Source organism: Salvelinus sp. IW2-2015, linkage group LG26 (genome assembly GCF_002910315.2).
Source record: "Salvelinus sp. IW2-2015 linkage group LG26, ASM291031v2, whole genome shotgun sequence".
NCBI lineage: Eukaryota > Metazoa > Chordata > Actinopteri > Salmoniformes > Salmonidae > Salvelinus > Salvelinus sp. IW2-2015.
Genome location: NC_036866.1, coordinates 45,083,792 through 45,106,621, shown reverse-complemented (window position 1 = coordinate 45,106,621; position 22,830 = coordinate 45,083,792). Strand labels below are relative to the sequence as shown.

At 44.6% G+C, this 22,830-nt stretch overlaps 1 protein-coding gene across 1 annotated transcript in view; it reads right to left on the bottom strand.

Annotated features, from left to right (window-relative positions):
- LOC111952241 (SH3 and multiple ankyrin repeat domains protein 2-like) overlaps positions 1–22,830 on the bottom strand; it is a 99,150-nt gene that overhangs the window by 51,435 nt on the left and 24,885 nt on the right. Inside the window, exons 3-7 of the mRNA XM_023970785.2 lie at positions 9,779–10,006; positions 6,926–7,132; positions 5,452–5,523; positions 4,369–4,477; positions 3,508–3,659 (exon numbers count right to left, since the gene is read on the bottom strand). Of these exons, the coding sequence (XP_023826553.1) occupies positions 3,508–3,659; positions 4,369–4,477; positions 5,452–5,523; positions 6,926–7,132; positions 9,779–9,997 (759 nt within the window). The 5' untranslated portion in view covers positions 9,998–10,006. The remainder of the gene's footprint in view (positions 1–3,507; positions 3,660–4,368; positions 4,478–5,451; positions 5,524–6,925; positions 7,133–9,778; positions 10,007–22,830) is intronic.

The window sequence follows — 22,830 nt, the reverse complement described above, 5'->3', positions numbered from 1 at the left end:
GATTGTTTCTGTGTTTTTGAATTTGGCGCCCTGCAGTTTTCACTTGCTGTTGACGAGGGACGCTAGGGAGTCTATCCACATAACCCTAGAGAGGTAAATAAACACCCTTGAAACGAGCTAATACAATTGTGTCTGATCTGTGTAAACGTATTTTCCTGAAACCCCTGGCCTGCCACACTAATTCAGATAATAATTGTTGGGTCTCTGTTCAATATCACTTACCCTTCCATTTCCTGATCAGTTGTCTAGGACAGGGATGTTGTTTCGATATGCCAATTCGCAGGCAAGTTCTCTGCATTTGATGCTATTAAGGCCATGACACTGGTCTGCGAAATTCTTGATATGTTTAGCAAGCTCAGACTCCATGTCATCAGATAAGACCTTGTGTGCCTCTGCTACTCTATCATAGCTTCTCTTTCGCATAGGTACATGTTTGTTTTCTTTTTTGTCMATGTACCTCTTCAGTGTCATTCAGTCTGTTTTATCCCTTGCTGCTGCTCGCATGGACTTCTTACCTTCTCTCACTTCCTTTGTTGCTCGTTCAAGAACCTCAAGAGGGGCTAGACCTCTTGCTTGTTTCACGTTTGTATACACAGGGCAKGATGATGTCTGCTCTTTAACATAAAAAATGCACTGTCTTGAGTTCATATGCATGACAAATCACAGAAGTACTATGCATATTATGCATAAAACTGACAAAATGCGTCATAATTTTTATGGGATATAGTGACCATTGGCTCAATTTACCCATGGCCATTGGCWCAACTTATCCCAAGGCAAACATTTTGACTAATATTATTAGCCCACACAGCTACAAGGATGCACTTTCATGCTAGGTTTAGGACCTCATATTGTAACTTATAAAGACCCCAACTTGATGTATAAAACAAATCTTAGAATGATCTACCTTAGATAGAAGCATAATAAAACCTATAACACAATAAATKAATTAGACTTTTACCTAACTTGCTTACTTTTTCMATATGGTTTCATCCTTCATAGACTCCATGAAATGATGGCCTCTTCCCTAATATTTGTCCAGATGATTCATTTTGTGTATGGTTTCTAACCCTATGGCTCAATTTACGCCACTCTCCCCTACTCCCCAATATRGGGTCTCTACATTGTGTATCTGAGCTATTCGCCATTCAAGCTGGCAGAAATACGTACACGCCAGCTGTATTTCTACCTGCTTGAATGGCACCAGCTCAGACAGACATAAAACATGAAATGACCCCGGGAATTGACTGAACATTACTCAGATATGCACAAAATCAATATAACATTCAAAGTGGGTAAATCTTTACTTTAAAACCCGGTTCGCTGGTTCAAGTTGAGCTACAGTCTCCTTGTTCTTATAATTAGTTAGCTAGCTAAGGAGTGGACCCAATAAAGCCACAATATGTGACCTGTTTCAAGAAGCTATGTGTATATCGCACGTCACTACTTCACAGGAGAAGCATTTTCTTTTATCAAAATGCATTTTTGGCAGAAATTCCTTCTGGAACATGATAACTTGCATGTGCCTTAATAACAAACGTGCATGCTGTTTTGGTTTAGCCACGGAAAAAGACGAAAACCTTCCCACTCCATGTATACGTGTAAGAGTCTAGCTAAATTTTCAGATATTATACTTATCAAATTTCATGCATGGTGGCTAGCTATGACAATCCGTTTGCACTGTAGCTATGGATTGGAATTATGGTTAACTGTTTAGCTAGCTAGCTAGCTAGCTACAAAAGATTATGGACATCTATTGTATTTCATGAACATGTTTACATGTCTAGACAATAGTGACCCATCAATTTAGCTAATTRTGGCCGGGGGTTGGTTATAGCATTTCTTTCACATGACCCATCAATTTAGACAAGTGTCTAGGTAAGCATCATCTAAGAATTCAAAAAATATTTTTAAAAACTATTTTTATCTGGACACTTTCAAAGTCAGATTAGGATATCTTCGGATAGGACACTTTTCCCCCCAAATTTAGCCGAAAATGACATAACCAAATCTAACTGCCTGTAGCAAAGGTTGCAAAGTGTCTTAACAGCGCGATTTGCCAAGGCAGGATACTCTGAGMACAGCCCAATCCAGAAATCTGGCAGTGGCTTCTGATTAAATACATTTTTCACAGAACCAGTTGTTGCAATTTCGATGAGGCTCTCTTGTTCAGATATCGGTAAGTGGACTGGAGGCAGGGCATGAAAGGGATAACAAATCCAGTTGTTGTGTCATCCGTTTCTGGAAAGTACCTGCGTAATTGCGCACCCAACTCACTCAGATGTTTCGCTATATCACATTTGACATTGTCCGTAAGCTACTTCGGGATCGATTAGAATGAGGTTGTAAGTGACAAGAGAATTTCCCGGGACATAGACATAAAGTATCTGGGTGTGAACAATGCTGAATAGGTGTAGACAAAGAAGAGCTCTCCAGTAGGTGTACCAAAACATGCAAAGACCATTATCTCAAAAGTGATGTTACAAGTTTATCAACTTTCAAAGCAGAATTGCACCACCTATCACACTTTCACAAAAAACATGAAGACATGGCTAAAGGTCAATCAGATTTGTGAACATAATCCCTAGCTGTGTATTGCTGCTTTCCATGTTGTCTGTTGTCTGTAGCTTGTGAGGTGTGGAATCACTTTGTTGCTTTTATGGGTTTTGTCTTGTTGCTTTTGTGCTATGTTGCTCTGTCTGCATGCTATGTCTTGCTTGTCCTATGTTGCTCTGTCTGCATGCTATGTCTTGCTTGTCCTATGTTGCTCTGTCTGCATGCTATGTCTTGCTTGTCCTATGTTGCTCTGCGTGTGCTCACTGCTCATTGATTGTCTGTATTGCAATTGTTTTTAAAAACCTACCCAGGGACTGMGGTTGAAAATTAGCCGGTTGGCTAAAACCGGCACTTTTACTAAAACRTTGATTAATGTGCACTGTCCCTGTAAAAATAAAAATGAACTCAAACTCAATGACTTTCCCATTGTTCCTCAACTGCAGTGTATGATATACCATGTTGTAGCTATGAGTCTCTATTTTTATCCACTGTAAAAAAAACACAATTTCAAATTTTGCTACATACGACCAAATCCAGGTGGTCGTTCACATATGTTATGCGTAGGACATTGTCAATTATGACTCCTATATGTGGTGTGTTGGTTATTAATAAGGGCTTGTAAGTAAACATTTCACGGTAAGGTCTACACTTGTTGTATTCGGCGCATGTGACAAATATAGTTTGATTTGTTATGGGATAGATTGTTTCGAAAAATCTAAAGGTATCAGTCGATACCAATTCTCTCTCTTTTCCCATATCCTTGGTCCTAACCCTTCTACGTTTGCAGATCTGAAGGGTCTAGAGAGAAGCAGTGGTGGTGGATGTTCCACTATATTGCTTCACCCATACAGATCTGCACACATCAAAGGGTAAGGCCAAGGGGAAGGGGTAGAGCGGGGAATTGTGGCCGACTTTATAGAAGCTGTAAAAGGCATAGAGATACTGGATAACCTTCAGCGCGGCCTGATTCTTGGCCCTGACCGCATGGTGTAGAGCCGTCATCCCGTCCTGTGACCTGAAGTCCAGATGTGCACCACCTTGTTTCAATACAACGATGACCTGCTCCACGTCGTAAAGGTGGGCTGCGAAGGTCAGTGGAGTTTCTACGAAACAAAACACACAACATGGTGTTGTTTAGTGTCACGGATGTTTCTTAAAACATGATGTATGAACATCATCAAAGAAAATGCGTTGGRTAAGTTTCCTGGAATAGAAGGCTAATTCTGGAATAGAAGGCATGTTCAATGAAGAACGGCTATCGAAGTAACTTTGTAGTCTAGGACTAGACGTTGTCCTGGAAACCAGCCCTATAGGTCCCACAGAATAAAGGTGCACAAAAACACAAGCAATTGAGACTTTAAAAACATTTGAGGTGAGCTGATCTCTAATTTCCTTTTTCAGTAAACTAAGCCATTCATAATTTATTCAGACACTGTTTACTTCTCAGCAGCAGCTGCTGTATAATACAACATGAGGTGCACATCACAATATTGCACAAGCAATTGAGACTTTAAAAACATTTGAGGTGAGCTGATCTCTAATTTCCTTTTTCAGTAAACTAAGCCATTCATAATTTATTCAGACACTGTTTACTTCTCAGCAGCAGCTGCTGTATAATACAACATGAGGTGCACATCACAATATTGATTAAGAGCCTAGGTGTGTGTGTGTGTGTGTGTGTGTGTGTGTGTGTGTGTGTGTGTGTGTGTGTGTGTGTGTGTGTGTGTGTGTGTGTGTGTGTGTGTGTGTGTGTGTGTGTGTGTGTGTGTGTGTGTGTGTGTGTGTGTGTGTGTGTGTGTGTGTGTGGCGTACCACCAGTATCAGGGTCATGATAGTTGGGGTCGAGGCCTTTCTCCAGCATCTTTGCCACTTTATCCAGCTGGTGATGCTGAATGTGGTCCATGAATTTCCTATAGTTGGCCTAGGAGTAGGAGGGAGCAGAGAAAGAGAGAGWGAGKGGGGGGGGGGGGGGGGGGSGKGRTACAGGGACAGGGAGGTTGGTACAGTAGGGAGGTCAGATGATGGTTACACAGGTCTCTGCACTGCTGTTCTTCACATGGTGCTTTCCCAGGGACCAGGGACACATGTGCTGCTTTCCAGGCCAGTTATAAATAGCTAAGAGAGCAGGTCCCAGAGCTGAGCTGAGCTGAACAGTGCCAGGCCGAGAGAAAGAGAGGCTCGCCTGCAGCCTTCAGGCAGGACAGAGACACTACAGGGGGACTGACGCTGACCAGGGCACTCTGACGCAGCCACAGTACACACACCTTGAACAACTCCAACACACACACCACACACGCGCGCACGAACACACATAAAGGAAGAAGTGGACTTGAAAGAACAGGGAAAAACAGCAGGAATGGAATTTGATGGGTGAATTATTTAGTGTGGCATTCCTGTTTGATCCAGAAGGACAGTGATAGGAATTCTCCTGGACTCAGTCGCTTTCTGTCTTAATCCAATAATCCGTCCTGTTCTATGTGTTAAAATACATACCTGCTGAATATTGAGCCCATGAAATGATGCACTTCAATAATTCACACTTTATATTCAGCTTGTAGCCGAATAGTGTATTGATTTGATCAGTATTACAGAGAAAGGCCCTGAGATGTTCTTTCGCTCATAATACAATGAAAATCTCAGAGACAAGCGCCGTTAATAATATCATTTTCTCACACGACTGTAATGACCTGAGCCGTACTCTACTGCGGCTAATATTGTCTTTTCACATTGCTCTTTTCAGCMCGGTTCCATCATTGACGGATATAAAGTGTGAAAAGGGTCCAAGATATAGCTTTCACCTGATCCAATACAATAGATGACATCAGCAATAGATATTCAAAGGCATTTGAAAGAAGAAGTGAAGAAGGAATATAAAGTCTCATTTATTTTTCTCACCTGCGTGTGGATTTTGGCAATCTGCTTTTCGTTTACATTGGGCTGCTGGTAGACCCTGCTCTTGTAACGGAACTGTAAATAGGAGAAGAGAAACATGGTAACGCTGTAATGCATTGTAATACTAATCATGAGCATGAACACCCTATAACGCCTCTTATAATCATCTCGTAATGATCCCGACTAACTATAMCAGACATAATCATACCCTGCACCACTGATACTGGTGATCTATATATTCAATACTAAGTAAGGTGTACAACTACCAGTAGAAGGAGCAGGCAGTAACTAAGACTTCAGTACTAGCGATACCAGGGGACCACTGACTGGGCTTATATAGAACAACGCAGAGAGATTTTTTTTATCTATGGAAACATTCACATTGTGTTGTTGGTAGACCTTGCTCTTATAACAAAACTGTAGAAAGGAGATTCAAAAAAGACTACTTCCCAATCATACCCAGGGCCCATATTCACAAAATCATCTCAGCGTACTGTAGGAGTGCTGATCTAGGATCAGGTCCCCCCCCTGTCCATGTCATTGTTCTATAAAGACTCAGTTATGATCTTAAAGGCAAAACTGATCACAAATTCTCTGAGACACTTTATGAATACTGCCCCAGAATGGGTGATCCATACGTCTAATACTAAGTAACTAAGGTGTACTATACTAGAAAATATCACCCAGGCAGGCGGTAATTAAGTACTAGTGATACCAGGGGACCACTGACTGAGGCTATATAGAACAAAGAACAGCGAGAGGGAGCCAAGAATGGAGTTTCCAGCTATGCCGCCTCATCACAATCCAGCTGAGCTGTCCGGAAAACAAGACTTATTCCAGTGATGCAGTCCCTAGATCATTCATTAAGTGGCAGAATTTTCTACAGATTAGATTCTTTGGTAATGATCAACCAGGAGAAGTGCTTATACAGCACCCCTGGTTGGGGTTCAGCAGCGTGTCCAGTGCCGTGTTAATGGACCGCAGGGATGGAGCAGTGCTGGATGCAGGAAGTAGGGCACACACACACACAATCCATAACATTGCGCTTGCCTAATAAAGGTATGTTGTCGAGCAACCAGTGACGTACGTTTGCCAATACAGGAGGACTGGACTTGAGGGATGGAGCAGTACTGGATACATTTAAGTAGGGCCTGCAATGCACACCCGATTKCTCTACCACATACTTTATAGGCTGGGTATAATGGTTTTGAGCCAGGAGCGCATCTATTTGACAAGACGAAGATCCACTCTTTGATCAAAACGTAATAGCCTGATGAAGGTACTGTATGTTGTGAAGCAATCAGTGATGGATGTGCGTTTAATAATACAGACTAACGGTGCAGCACTTTTTCTGTACCACCAGAGTTGGGATCCTTTTGCTGCTGGTGGGTGAGTTAGTCTGAGGGTTAGAGTTRGGACTAGGGCTAGGGTTAGGGCTGGACCTGAGGGATGGATCAAAGCAGTACTTTTACTGTACCTCCAGAGTTGGAACCCCCTTGATGCTGGTGGGAGTAGGGTAGTCTTTGAGGGGGCGCTCTTCGTCCAGGAAACCAGACATGCGGCCCTCCACAGCAGGCTGAAACAGGCCATAGTTGAGCACGTCCCTCAACGTCTGGGTCAGTGTACACAGGATCTGCTGTTTAGCAACCCATACGGTGGCCTCGGGTTTAAACCTCATACATGTCTGCTCCGAAACAAAGACAACATATGCAAAGATCACGCTAACGTACCAAACCTGGAGTTTAAACATACATTTCTGCTCCAAAACATTAGAAGACAGGTGGCGTTGGGTTTTAAAAGCATACGTTTCTGCTTCTAACACACACATGCAGATGTTCCATTCTGGCAGCAGGTGGTAACAGATGGACGGGGACAAACAATAGCACACGTCTCCCTGCCAGTGAGACAATGGCTGTGAATATAGTATTTTATTTACAGTAGAATAGACTAGGAAGTCCTGTATAGAACAGTATGGAAATGTCTACTCGGGATATTCTGTTTCAGTAATTAGCTAGCCTCTTCCCAACAGAAGCTGGACAAAAATGATCATTCCATATTCATGAAGTCATTTGGCAGAGGTGCAGCACTACACAGTATTGGTGGAAGAAAACAATAACTGGAATCAGCTCAATCAATTAGTAAGGATTATAGCAATGGATTATGCTGTCATCCAGACAATCCTGGGGGGTTTATATGAGAGGGCATGTTCATTTCTGATAAGGAATTTGAAAAACAACAGCACTTCTTCTCAGCAAGAAAAKATGTGTTTTGTGGCTGAATAACCGAGGTACCGCTTTTCAATTGCTTTCTTTCTCCCTCTTACWTACAGTGCCTTCAGAAAGTATTCATATGCCTCGACGTACTCCGCATTTTGTTGTGTTACAGCCTGAATTCAAAATGGATTAAATTATACATTTCTACACCCGACGCCCCATAACGACAACGTACAAAACATGTTTTTAGAAAAAAATGTCGTAATGTATTGAAAAGGAAATATAGAAATAGCTCATGTATGTAAGTATTCACACCCCTGAGTCAATACTTTGTAGAAGCACCTTTAACAGCGATTACAGCTGTGAGTCTTTCTGGGTAAATCTCTAAGAGYTTTCCWCACCTGGATTATGCAACATTTGCMCATTATCCTTTTCAGATTTCTTCAAGCTCTGTCGAGTTGATTGTTGATCATTGCTAGACAACCATTTTCAGGTCTTGCCATAGATATTCAAGTAGATTTTAGTCAAAACTGTAACTCGGCCATTCACTGTCTTCTTGGTAAGAAACTCCAGTGTAGATTTGGCCTTGTGTTTTACGTTATTGTCCTGCTGAAAGGTAAATTAATCTACAATGTCTAATGGAAAGCAGACTGTACCAGGTTTTCCTCTARGATTTTGCCTGTGCWTATCTCTATTCCATTTCCTTTTTATCCTGAAAAACTCCCCAGTTCTTAACGATTACAAGCATTCCCATAACATGATACACTACCMAAAGCGTAATTAATAACTTCACCATGCTCAAAGGGATATTCAATGTCTGCTTTTYTATTTTTTACCCATCTACCAATAGGTGCCCTTCTTTGAGAGGCATTGGAACACCTCCCTGGTCTTTTTGGTTGAATCTGTGTTTGAAATTCACTGCTCGACTGAGGGACCTTAAAGAAAACTGTATGTGTGGGGTACAGAGATGAGGTAGTCATTCAAAAACCATGTTAAATAATATGATTGCACACAGAGTGAGTCCATGCAATGCATTGGGTGACTTGCTAAGCACATTTGTTACTCCTGAACCTATTTAGGCTTGCCACAACAAAGGGGTTGAATAGTTATTAACTCAATACCTCTCAGCTTTTCAGTTTTTATTCAGTTGTAAACATTTTAAAAAAATCATAAATCCACTCTGACATTATGGAGTAGTGTGTGTAGGCCAGTGGGAAAAAAAACGAAATTTCATCCATAATAAATTCAGTCTGTAACACAACAAAATGTGGAAAAAGTCAAGGGGTGTGAATACTTTCTGAAGGCACTGTATCTATCTAATTGCTTGGCTGAGAACAGTCTGACTTTCCGTTTATACATTATACAGTACATAGCAATTGTAGCKCRCTCTTTCACATTGACTGTATGCAGCTAGGTTGGCGCAAATATCCCACAATTGCTATGACCTCGTTTTTTTAACAGCTTTGTGCTTTACTTACAATTTTACTAGCCTCGGGTTTAGTCTTTCATATAAGCAACACACAGTAACAAACTGCAGAAACAACTACCGGTGTGTCGTAATTCCAACCAGCATGAAGCATCCCAATTATTTTTCGACTCTCATTAGCACAGATTTGGCAGATAGCTGGTGTTTTTTTTGAAGATGTTTTACTTGTAATGATTGTGATGTGGTCGTTGTTCCACACCCGGCCATGATTACAGACACCTGTGAGTGTCCTTCCAAACTATATAAACTAGTGRCCCGCAGTGTTTGTCATTATACCCTGATGAAGACAGCTTGTCTGTCGAAACKTTGGTTATTAAATTATTGCTTTTGAGCTCATAGAGTGTGAGGCTCTCCTTTTCTTTTTCAAGTTTTTTCATTGTTTTAACTATTTTAGTTSAATGCACTGATTGTAAGTCACTCTGGATAAGGCTGTCGACTAAATGACTAATATGAAAAAATATATATATACAATGTCCCTGTCCCTACTCACGGATTGCTGTCGGTCAGGTATGACAACACGAATGGAAAGTGAAACGTGCTTACGTTTTGGCTTTGAACTGGATTTAGATGGCATATATATTCCTGCAGTATGATAAGAAAGTAGTTTAATGAGACAGAAGTGTATACTCACAGACTGCTGCAGGTCAGGGATGACCACACAGAAGACCAGTGACTCCCTGCGGGCGGCCTTATCCTTCTCTGCCCTCCTGTCGGTCCTTCTGCTGRCCCTTTCCCCTCCAGGTCCTCCATGGCCAGCCTCCTCCTTGGAGCTGTCTGTCTCAAAACCTCCAGACCCGTCAGAGACACTCTGGGCCATTTCCTCCTCACTGGACGTAGGACTCCGAGGCATGATACTCTACTGGAGAGAGGAGACAGTGCTACACAGTGTACATTATACAGTATATACTACTAACACACATACAGTTGAAGTTGGAAGTTTACATACACCTTAGCCAAATACATTTAAACTCAGTTTTTCACAATTCCTGACATTTAATCCTAGTAAAAATTCCCTGTTTTAGGTCAGTTAGGATCACCACTTTATTTTAAGAATGTGAAATGTCAGAATAATAGTAGAGAGAATGATTTATTTCAGCTTTTATTTCTTTCAACACATTCCCAGTGGGTCAGAAGTTACATACACTCAATTAGTATTTGGTAGCAAATTGTTTAACTTGGGTCAAACGTTTCAGGTAGCCTTCCACAAGCTTCCCACAATAAGTTGGGTGAATTGTGCCCATTCCTCCTGACAGAGCTGTGTAACTGAGTCAGGTTTGTAGCCTCTTTGCTCGCACACACTTTTTCATTCTACTCACATTTCTATAGAATGAGTCAGGGCTTTGTGATGGCCACTCCAATACCTTGACTTTGTTGTCCTTAAGCCATTTTGCCACAACTTTGGAAGTATGCTTGGGTCATTGTCCATTTGGAAGACCCATTTGCGACCAAGCTTTAACTTCCTGACTGATGTCTTGAGATGCTGCTTCAATACATCCACATAATTATCCTGCCTCATGATGCCATCTATTTTGTGAAGTGCACCAGTCCCTCTGCTGCAAAGCACACCCACAACATGATGCTGCCACCCCGTGCTTCACGGTTGGATGGTATCTTCGGCTTGCAAGCATCCCCCTTTTTCCTCCAACATAACGATGTCATTATGGCCAAACAGTTCTTTTTTTCCCATCAGACTAGAGGAAATTCCTGAAAAAAGTACGATCTTATCCCATGTGCAGTTGCAAACCGTAGTCTGGCTGTTGATGGCAGTTTTGGAGCAGTAAAACGATATAGGACTCGTTTTACTGTGATATAGATACTTTGTACCTGTTTCCTCCAGCATCTCACAAGGTCCTTTGCTGTTGTTCAGGAATTGATTTGAACTTTTCGCACCAAAGTACGTCCATCTCTAGGAGACAGAACACGTCTCCTTCCTGAGCGGTATGACGGTTGCGTGGTCCCATGTGTTATTTGCGTACTATTGTTTGTAGATTGGACGTGGTACCTTGAGGCGTTTTGAAATTGCTCCCAAGGATGAACCAGACCTGTGGATCTACAATTTTTTTTCTGAGGTCTTGGCTGATTTCATTTGATTCCCATGATGTCAAGCAAAGAGGCACTGAGTTTGAAGGTAGGCCTTGAAATACATCCATAGGTACACCTCCAAAAACTCAAATGATGTCAATTAGCCTATCAGAAGCTTCTAAAGCCATTACATAATTTTCTGGAATTTTCCAAGCTGTTCAAAGGCACAGTCAATTTAGTGTATGTAAACTTCTGACCCACTGAATTGTGATACAAAATTATAAATTAAATAATCTGTCACGTTCCTGACCTGTTTTCTTAGTTTTGTATGTGTTAGTTGGTCAGACGTGAGTTTGGGTGGGCAGTCTATGTTTTCTGTTTCTATGTTGGTTTAAAGGGTGACCTGATATGGCTCTCAATTAGAGGCAGGTGGTTGTCATTCCTCTGATTGAGAGTCATATTAAGGTAGGTGTTTCACACTGTTTGTTGTGGGTGGTTGTCTCCTGGGTCAGTGTCTGTATGTTACGCACACGGCGACTGTTTCGGTATCGTTCGTTCGTTTTTTTGTATGTAGTCTGTTTCCTGTTCATGCGTTCTTCACGTTATATGTAAGTTCGTGTCCAGGTCTGTCTACATCGTTTATTTGTTTTGTAGTTTATCAAGTGTATTTCGTTTCGTCTTCGTCTTGTTAATAAAATCATTATGTCACATAACACGCCTGCATTTTGGTCGAATCACTACTCCTCCTCTTCGTATAAGAGAGGAGAATTCCGTTACAGAACCACCACCAACAAACGATCAAGCAGCGGTGTAACGGGAGAGAGAGACAGCGCACGAAGCAGGATTTCTGGTCTTGGAAGGAAAGGACCATGGCGAAGTTGGAGTGAATCCGCCCCATAGGAACAGTTGGAGGCAGCTCGGAGAGCGAGGAAACCGGAGAGAGGAACCGGCGTTATGAGGGGACGCGTCGAGCACGGAAGCCGAAAAGCCCGTAGTACTACCAAAATGTATTGGGAGGCTAAGAGGTAGTGGGCCAAGGGCAGGTAGGAGACCTGCGCCCACTCCCAGGCTTACCGTGGAGACGGGAGTACGGGCAGACACCGTGTTACGCAGTAGAGCGCACGGTCTCCTGTACGTGTGCATAGCCCGGTGCGGTTTATCCACCTCCCCGCACTGGTAGGGCTAGATTGGGCATTGAGCCAGGTGTCATGAGGCCGGCTCAACGCGTATGGTCTCCAGTGCGTCTCCTCGGCCGCTTACATGGCACCAGCCTTACGCATGGTGTCCCGGTTCGCCTACATAGCCCGGTGCGGTTATTCCACCTCCCCGCACTGGTAAGCGCACGGGAGTATTCAACCAGGTAGGTTGGGCAGGCTCGGTGCTCAAGGAGCCAGTACGCCTGCACGGTCCGGTATTTCCGGCGCTACCTCCCCCCCCAGCCCAGTACCACCCAGTGCCTACACCCACGCACAGGCTTCCAGTGCGTTTTCAGAGCCCTGTTCCTCCTCCACGCACTCTCCCTAGGTGCGTGTCTCCAGCCCAGTGCCTCCAGTTCCGGCACCACGCACTAAGCCTACTGTGCGTCTCCAGACCCTGTACGCACTGTCCTTCTCCCGTACTCTCCTGATGTGCGTGCACTCAGCCCGGCCACCAGTGCCGGTACCACGCACCAGGCTTATAGTGCGCTTCGAGAGGTCATGTGCCCTGTCCCTGCTCCTCGCACTAGGCTTGAAGTGCGTGTCTCCAGTCCGGTGCCTCCATTCCGCACCACGTACCACGGTCGGCTTCAGCGGCCAGAGTCTGCCGTCTGCCCAACGGCGCCTGAACTGTCCGTCTGCCAGCGCCGCCATGCAACTGCCCGTCTGTATTGAGCTTCAAAGCCGCCCGTCTGCCATGAGCCTGCAAAGCCGCCCGTCTGCCATGAGCCTACAAACCATCCGCTCCGCAGCGCCATCTGAGCCATCCGTCTCCGCAGCGCCATCCTGACCATCCGTCTCCTCAGCGCCATCTGAGCCATCCGTCTCCGCCAGCGCCGGTCTGAGTCCATCCGTCTCCCCAGCGCCATCTGAGCCATCCGTCTCCCCAGCGCCGTCTGAGCCATCCGTCTCCCCAGCGCCGTCTGAGCCATCCGCTCGTCGCCAGCCCGCTGCCATCCGCTCCCCAGCGCCGTCTGAGCCACCATCTGTCCCGAGCCATTAGAGCCGCCCGTCTGTCCCGAGCCGTCAGAGCCGTTAGTCAGTCAGGAGCCGCTAGAGCCATTCGTCAGTCAGGATCTGCCAGACGCCAACCAGACAGGATCTGCCAGAGCCGCTAAACCAGACAGGATCTGCCAGAGCCGCCAACCAGACAGGATCTGCCAGAGCCACCAACCAGACAGATCTGCCAGACGCCAACCAGACAGATCTGCCAGAGAGCCGCCAACCAGACAGAGCTGCAAGCACCACCAGAGCGCCAAGCCGTCAGCCACCATGAGCGTCCAGAGCCGTCAGCCACCATGAGCGTCCAGGCCGTCACCAGCCATGACGCCAGACCTCACCAGCGCATGACGTCCAACCGCACCAACCATGAGCGTCCAGACCTCAGCCAGCCATGAGCGTCAGACCGTCAGCCAGCCATAGCGTCCAGAAGCCGTCAGCCAGCCATGAGCGTCCAGAGCCGTCAGCCAGCCATGAGCGTCCAGAGCCGTCAGCCAGCCATGAGCTCCAGAAGCTGTCAGCCAGTCATGAGCTGCCCCTCAGCCCAGAGCGGCCATTATCCAAACTGCCCCTCAATCCAGAGCTGTCTCTCGTCCGGAGCTGCCCTTCAGTCCGGAGTTGCCCTCTATCCTGTGCTATATCTCTGTCCTGAGCTACCTTATCCCGTGCTGCCCCTTGTCCCGTGCTGCCCCTTATATTAAGGTACCATTAAAATTAAGGGTGTAAGATGAGGGTGGTCATTCTAAGGGAGACGTAAGCTGGGATTGACTATGGTGGGTGGGGACCTCGCCAGAGCCTGAGCCACCACCGTGTCAGATGCCCACCCAGACCCTCCCTAGCTCTTGTGCTGGTGCGCCCGGAGTTCGCACCTTGAAAGGGGGTTTATGTCACGTTCCTGACCTGTTTTCTGTAGTTTTGTATGTGTTAGTGCAGGACGTGAGTTTGGGTGGCAGTCATGTTTTCTTTTCTATGTTGGTTTAAAGGGTGACCTGATATGGCTCTCAATTAGAGGCAGTGGTTGTCATTCCTCTGATTGATATCATATAAGGTAGGTGTTTTCACACTGTTTTTGGGGTGTTGTCCTGGTCAGTGGTCTGTATGTTACGCCACACGGACTGTTTCGGTATCGTTCGTTCGTTAGTTTTGTATGTAGTCTGTTCCTGTTCATGCGTTCTTCACGTATATGTAAGTTCTGTGTCCAGGTCTGTCTACATCGTTTATTTGTTTGTAGTTTATCAAGTGTATTTCGTTTCGTCTTCGTCTTGTTTAATAAATCATTATGTCACATAACCACGCTGCATTTTGTCGAATCACTACTCCTCCTCTTCGTATGAAGAACATAATCTGTCTGTAAACAACTGTTGGAAAAATTATTTGTCATGCACAAAGTAGATGTCCTAAACCGACTTGCCAAAACTATAGTTTGTTAACCAAGAAATTTGTGGTTTGAAAAAACGAGTTTTAATGACTCCAGCCTAAGTGTATGTAAACTTCCGACTTCAACTGTACAAGCTCTGAAGTCTGCTACGAGGCATGCTGGACTCTACTGTGGTCGGGCAGGATAAGACACAGTGTATATAGTAACCGACCCCAGATACACACAACGACACAGTGTACTTCACACATAAAAGACTAACACAAACACACGCCATCTCCGGACTCAACGTTGGGCTTCGAGGCATGATACCGTACTACGCTGTTGCTGGGGGAGGGAAGGGAGAAAGAAGAGAAGAGAGGTGAGAAGAGAGAGGAGAAAAGAAATATTACACAGTGTACTTTATACACACGCACACACACAAAAGTTCTGGTCCATCTCCTCCTCACGGGAAATTAGGCAACGAGGAATGATACCCTACTGGTCAGGCCAGCAAGAGAAAAAGAGGAGATGAGGGAGAGAATGGAGKACACAGTGTTACCTAGAAATCTGTACAATTACAGACACAGATACACATACAAACACAGTGTACTTCCCACACAGACACATGCACACAGTGTCGCACACACAACGTTGCACGCACACACGACATCGCACCCACACAYACACACTGTGGATTATCTCCTTCTCACTGGACGTCGGGCCTTATATCGGACTGTGGCCGGGGGAGGGAGAAGAGAGAGGAGAGATGAGAGAGGAGAGAAGAGACAGGGTCACCCAGATCCATACATTTATTACAACGCCACACACACGCATACAAACAGGACTGTGATGATGCTATATCCCAAKTATCTTTCTTTACTCCCAAAGTGTGCACCTGTTCACTTTYCTTCACTGAAATGAAAKKAATTTRCTGGAATAAGAAATAAGATGRAAACCTCCACTCACCCATGTCTCCAACAATCCAATGCTTTTAGATTTGTGGGAAGTAGTGAACGAGTGAGTGCACACTGCAGGAGAAAGGCGATATCATTGGGACGTGATTTCTATCCCCTCGTTTGGCGCCAAACACAGATTTTGAATGTTTGCTAATGTTTCCTTGTGCTGCTAGCGTGTACTGTACAAGCATATTCCTGTAGCTAAACATGTTCCACAGTTGTTATGCTAAAGATTACACTAGAGTAGAAATGTTCAAATTGTTTGTTATAGTTTACAGTTATATTATCGGGGCATTCACATGCTCGTGGTAAGTGGGAAACTATAAATCAAATCAAAGTGTATTTGCCACATGCGCCGAATACAAGTGTAGACTTTACCAATAAATGCTTACTTACAAGCCCTTAACCAACATTGCAGTTCAAGAAGATGAAAATATTTACCAAGTATGCTAAAATAAAAAGTTATAATAAAAAGTAACACAATAAGAATAACAATAATGAGGCTATATACAGGGGGCACCGGCACAGAGTCAGTGTGCAGGGGTACAGGCTAGTTGAGGTAATCTGTACATGTAGGTGGGGGCGAAGTGACTATGCATAGGTAATAAACAACAGGGGGTGGGGTCAATATAAATTGTCCAGTGGCGATTTTTAATAATTGTTCAGCAGTCTAATGGCTTGGCGGGAGAAGCTGTTGAGGAGCCTTTTGGTCCTAGACTTGGTGCTCCGGTACCGCTTGCAGTGAGGTAGCAGAGAAAACAGTTTAGAGCTTGGGTGACTGGAGTCTCTGCCAATTCTATGGGCTTACCTCTGACACTCCTATTATATAAGTCCTGGATGGCAGGAAGCTTGGCCCCAGTGATGTACTGAGCCGATTGCACTACCCTCTCTAGCGCCTTAGGGACAGATGCCGAGCAGTTGCCATACCAGGCGGTGATGCAACCGGTCAGGATGCTCTCGATGGTGCAGGATCAGGGGACCCATGCCACATTTTTTCAGTCTCCTGAGGGGGAAAAGGTTTTGTCGTGCCCTCTTCACGACTGCCTTGGTATGTTTGGACCATGATAGTTCGTTGGTGATGTGGACACCAAGGAATTTGAAACTCTCGACCCGCTCCACTACAGCCCCATCGATGTTAATGGGGGCCTGTTTGGCCCGCCTTTTCCTGTAGTCCACGATCAGCTCCATTGTCTTGCTCACATTGAGGGAGAGGTTGTTGTCCTGGCACCACACTGACAGTTCTCTGACCTCCTCCCTATAGGCCGTCTCATCGTTGTCGCTGATCAGGACTACCACTGTTGTGTCATCAGAAAACTTAATGATGGTGTTGGAGTTGTGTTTGGCCATGCAGTCGTGGGTGAACAGGGAATATAGGAGGGGACTAAGTACACACCCCTGTGGGGACCCAGTGTTAAGGATCAGCGTGGCAGACGTGTTGTTTCCTACTCTTACCACCTGGGGGCGGCCCGTCAGGAAGTCCAGGATCCAGTTGCAGAGGGAGGTGTTTAGTCCCAGAGTCCATAGCTTAGGRATGAGCTTCGTGGGCACTATGGTGTTGAACGCTGAGCTGTAGTCAATGAACAGCATTCTCACATAGATGTTCCTTTKGTCCAGGTGAGAAAGGGCAGTGTGGAGTGCGATTGAGATTGGATCTGTTGGGGCGTTATGCGAATTGGAGTGGGTCTAGGGTGTCCGGGAGGATGCTGTTGATGTRAGCCATGACTATCCTTTCAAAGCACTTCATGGCTACCAACGTGAGTGCCACGGGGCGATAATCATTTAGGCAGGTTACCTTCGCTTCCTTGGGCACAGGGACTATGGTGGTCTGCTTGAAACATGTAGGTATTACAGACTTGATCAGGGAGAGGTTGAAAATGTCAGTGAAGACACTTGACAGTTGTTCCGCGCACGCTTTGAGTAGAAGTCCTGGTAATCTATCTGGCCCAGCGSCTTTGTGAATGTTAACCTGTTTAAAGGTTTTGTTCACATCGGCTATCGAGAGCGTTATCACAGTCATCCAGAACAGCTGGTGCTCTCGTGCATGCTTCAGCGTTGCTTAACTCGAAGCTAGAATAAAAGGCATTTAGCTCGTCTGGTAGGCTCGCGTCACTGGGCAGCTCGCGTCTGTGTTTCCCTTTGTAGTGCGTAATAGTTTTCAAGCCCTACCACATCCGACGAGCATCAGAGCCGGTGTAGTGCGATTCAATCTTAATCCTGTATTGACGCTTTGCTTGTTTGATGGTTCGTCTGTGGGCATAGCAAAATTTCTTATAAGCGTCCGGATTAGTCTCCCGCTCCTTGAAAGCGGCAGCTCTAGCCTTTAGCTCGATGCCGATGTTGCCTGTAATCCATGGCTTCTGGTTGGGAAATGTACATACAGTCACTGTGGGGACGACGTCATCGATGCACTTATTGATGAAGCCGATGTCTGTCTGAGGTGGTGTATTCCTCCAGGCCGTTGGATGAATCACGGAACATATTCCAGTCTGTGCTAGCAAAACAATCCTGTAGTGTAGCATCCGCGTCGTCTGACCACTTCCGTATTAAGCGAGTCACTGGTACTTCCTGCYTTAGTTTTTGCTTGTAAGCAGGAATCAGGAGGATAGAATTATGGTCAGATTTGCCAAATGGAGGGCGGGGGAGAGCTTTGTATGCATCTGTGTGTGGAGTAAAGGGGGTCTAAAAATGTTTTCCTGTGGTTGCACATGTGACATGCTGGTAAAAATGTGGTAAAACTGATTTAAGTTTGCCTGCATTAAAGTCCCCGGCCACTAGGAGCGCCRCTTCTGGGTGAGCATTTTCTTCTTTGCTTATGGCCTTATAGAGTTGGTTGAGAGCGGTCTTAGTGCCAGCTTTGCTTYGTGGTGGTAAATAGACGGCTACTAATAACACAGATGAGAACTCTCTTGGTAAATAGCGTGGTCGACAGCTTATCATAAGGCACTCTACCACAGGCGAGCAATACCTCGAGACTTCTTTAATATTAGACATCGCGCACCAGCTGTTATTGACAAAAAGACACACGCCYCCACCCCTCGTCTTACCAGAGGTAGCGTCTCTGTTCTGCCGGTGAATGGAATATCCCGCYAGCTCTATATTGTCCGTTTCGTCGTTCAGSCAMGTCTCAGTGAAACATAAGATGTTACAGTTTTTAATGYCCCGTTGGTAGGATAATCTTAATAGTAGATCATCAATTTTATTTTCCAAAGACTGCACGTTAGCAAGAAGAATGGAAGGCATTGGGAGTTTGCTCGCTCGCCTCCGGATTCTCAGAAGGATCCCCGATCTGCGTCCCCTTTTCCGGCGTCTTTTCCTCACGCAAAAGGCGTGGATCGGGGCCTGTTCCAGTGAAAGCAGGATATCCTTCTCGTTGGACTCATTAAAGGAAAAAGCTTCTTCCAGTGTGCGGTGAGAAATCGATTTTATGAGAGACGGGAGCAGCAACATTATGTACACAATAAGTTAAAAAATAAGTTACTCAAAATGCCCAAAAAATAATAACAGGATTGCACAATTGGTTGGGAGAATGTAAAACATCAGCCATGTTMTTCGGCACCATAAATCCATCATTATTGTGCTTTTGAAGTCAGAACAATTCTCTTATTCTCTGTCAACAACAACTCATGAACAATCTCTAATATTAAGGAAGTCTCAAGGTTTTGCTCGCCTGAGTTCAGGACGCGTACTCAGAGTTGGGCTCTTGTTTTTATGAGCGTTTATGTCTGCTTGTTCTCATGTTGTATTTTTGGTCTCCTTCCCTTCGCCCCTTTGTGCTGTGTGCACCTTCCCATTTACACCAGCGATCTGTATATAATGACGAGATACACGTCTCCGCCCTATCGATGGTACTTGTTGTCCCAAAGGCGGAAGGCAGACGACACGTTAATAAGGTTCAAAATAAGTCCATAGAAACGCATTGGCCTTATTTTGGACCTACTTTAGAGAGACTGAAACCTCTCGCTTCGCCTCTTCCTCTATGGTTTACACACACACCAAKCCCCTCCCCCTGCCTCTCAACAAAGTTAAGAGACCTTCCTCTCTTACAAGCGGTTTCAACTATTTCAGCTATTTGCATTTGAGGTTTGGTCCAACAGAATCGGTCATATGGACACCGAAACACATTTTTTACTGTAATAGATAAGTGAACTTTTCTAACAATACCCTTTTTATGTCTCAACTACTGAAATTGTGCGCAGAGCAGACACTACTAAAGCGAGAGTATTAATGAGCATTAATTCTGGAAAATGAATGCCCAGTTCGTCGTGCACAGCATTGGGGTACCACGTACCGCTAGCAGCATTTTAGCCAAAGACTGCTATACTAGTTGTCTAGTCTGTTTTATAAATGTGCAATAAGCATAAAACACAATTGTATAAGGAATTGGCAACTCGTTCTCATTCTGAGAAACAAGGTAGRCCATTTGATTTCAACATCTGAACAAAGTGGACAGGCTAACATGCCTTTCAAACAGTTGGAGACAGACAGAAGGGTGTTTTCATAACAGTTCAACTGTCCAACCTTGTTAGCTAGCAAATAGATCCAAGTTGACTATACTTGAAATATAAAGATTAGCTGGCTAATCACTAGCACGTGGGCTTGAGAGATTGTTGATGAGACCTGTGTTCATTTTCTATTTCCTAACGCCTGCTACAAGAAGTTAGTCATTATTAGTCAATGTGGTTCTAGTTCAATTCTTAACAAAAAAAGGGCATTTTCATAGACAGACTTGAAAGCCAGATCAGTGATTATTGCAACATCAAAAAAGCATTATTAGCCTTATTCTAAAATGGATAAATCAATCTACACACAATATCCTATAATGACAAGGCGAAAACAGATTTAAAAAAAATATATTAGCAAATACATAAGCATTCAGACCCTTTGCTATGAGACTCGAAATTGAGCTCAGCTGCATCATGTTTCCATTGATCATCCTTGAGATGTTTTTACAACTTGTTTGGCGTCCACCTGTGGTAAACTCAATTGACTGGACATGACTTGGAAATGCACACACTTGTCTATATAAGGTCCCACAGTTGACAGGATATGTCAGAGCAAAAAGCAAGTCATGAGGTCGAAGGAATTGTCTGCAGAGCTCCAAGACAGGATTGAGTCGAGGCTCAGATCAGCACCGAAAGGACTCTCAGACCATGAGAAACAAGATTCTCTGGAGGCCAAGCGTCACATCTGGAGGAAACCTGGCACCATCCCTACGGTGAAGCATGGTGGTGGCAGCATCATGCTGTGGGGATGTTTTTCAGCGGCAGGGACTGGGAGACTAGTCAGGATCGAGGGAAAGATGAATGGAGCATAATACAGAGAGATCCTTGATGAAAAGCTTCTCCAGAGCGCTCAGGACCTCAGACTGGGGCGAAGGTTCACCTTCCAACAGGACAACGACCCTAAGCACACAGCCAAGACAACGCAGGAGTGGCTTCGGGACAAGTCTCTGAATGTCCTTGAGTGGCCCATCCAGAGACCGGACTTGAACCCAATTGAACATCTCTGGAGAGACCTGAAAATATCTGTGCAGCGACGCTCCCCATCCAACCTGACAGAGCTTGAGAGGATCTGCAGAGAAGAATGGGAGAAATTTCACAAATAGAGGTGTGCCTATCTTTTAGCACCATACCCAAGAAGACTTGAGGCTGTAATTCGTGCCAAAGGWAATTCAAMAAAGTACTGAYTAAAGGGTCTAAATAGTTAAGTTAAGTTTAAATTTGTAATACATTGGCACTTTTTTTTTGCTTTGCCATTATTGAGTATTGTGTGTAGATTGATGAGAGAGAAAAATAATTTATCCATTTCAGAATAAGGCTGTAACGTAACAAAATGTGGAAAAGGTCAAGGGGTCTGAATACTTTCCGAATTTACCCTTTGTATAACTTCACAAACCCTGAACTCATTAGATTATTGATGACTGTTTTGAAATGTAGTGTTTTTTACCTTTAATTGTACAACAACGTTTATTTAGACAAACTAACTCAGAGCATGCCCTGGCCAGCTGGCAAGTGTCTTCACTGACATTTTCAACCTCTCCGTGACCCAGTTTGTAATACCTACATGTTTCAAGCTGACCACCATAGTCCTTGTGCTAAGAACGCCAAGGTAACCAGCCTAAATGACAACCGCCCGTAGCATTGTAGCTAGGAAATGCTGGTCATAGCTCACATCAACACCATCATCTCAGAAACCCTGGACCAACTCCAATTGGTCATCAACTCCAATTCGCCAGCAGCACAGTTACAGTCACCAAAGCTCTGGATAACATGAAAACAGCCTAACCAGCTCTGCTATGGCGAGTAAAATGGTAAGAGTGAGGTGTTCTCTCATTTGTGCCTGGAAGTAGCTAGCCAGTTAGCTTGTGACGTGTGCTTGACTGCCGTTAAGATGGTCAGAACGCTCGGATCAACCCTAGTCCTTGGCCAATGTGCCCTCCAAGGTGCGCTCTGAACGCTCCGAGAGGGGAAACGCTCAGAATTTACATTATGGACAATCTGGCAACACTATTTACAAATGCCCAAAGCGCACTCTGGCACTCCAAATTGAATTTACGAACACACCCGATGTCATAAAAATGTCTAGCTAGTAWTTTGTCATGCTAACAAGCTAGCAAGAGGTTGCATAGCAACAGCATCAACTTCAGGTAGACATGCGTAGCGCTACGCTAGTATGCTCAACTGAAAGGATACAGTTTGCTACAGTATACTAAAATGAACTAATAGTATATTAGTATGTAGTATACAGTATGTTAGTATGGGTATTCGAACACAGCCATAAACTGTCCTCTCTGCTACCGCACGGCAAGCAGTACTGGAGCGCCAATTCTGGGATCAAAATCATCCTTAACAGCTTCTACACCCAAGCCATAAGACTTAAAAACAATTAATCAAATGGCTACCCGGACTATTTACATTGACCCTCTTATTTTATTTATAATTTTTTTGCACTGACTCTCTTGCACAGGCTCGATGTACACTCACTGGACTCACTCACTAACCACACAATCACACATAGTACACTGACACTCCAACACACACACACACACACACACACACAAGGTATCTCTAGACTAACATATGGCGCTCTATCTTTATATCTTGACAGTAAAATAAGCAAGGAGATAGACCAGATGCTTTTCAACTTTCTGTGG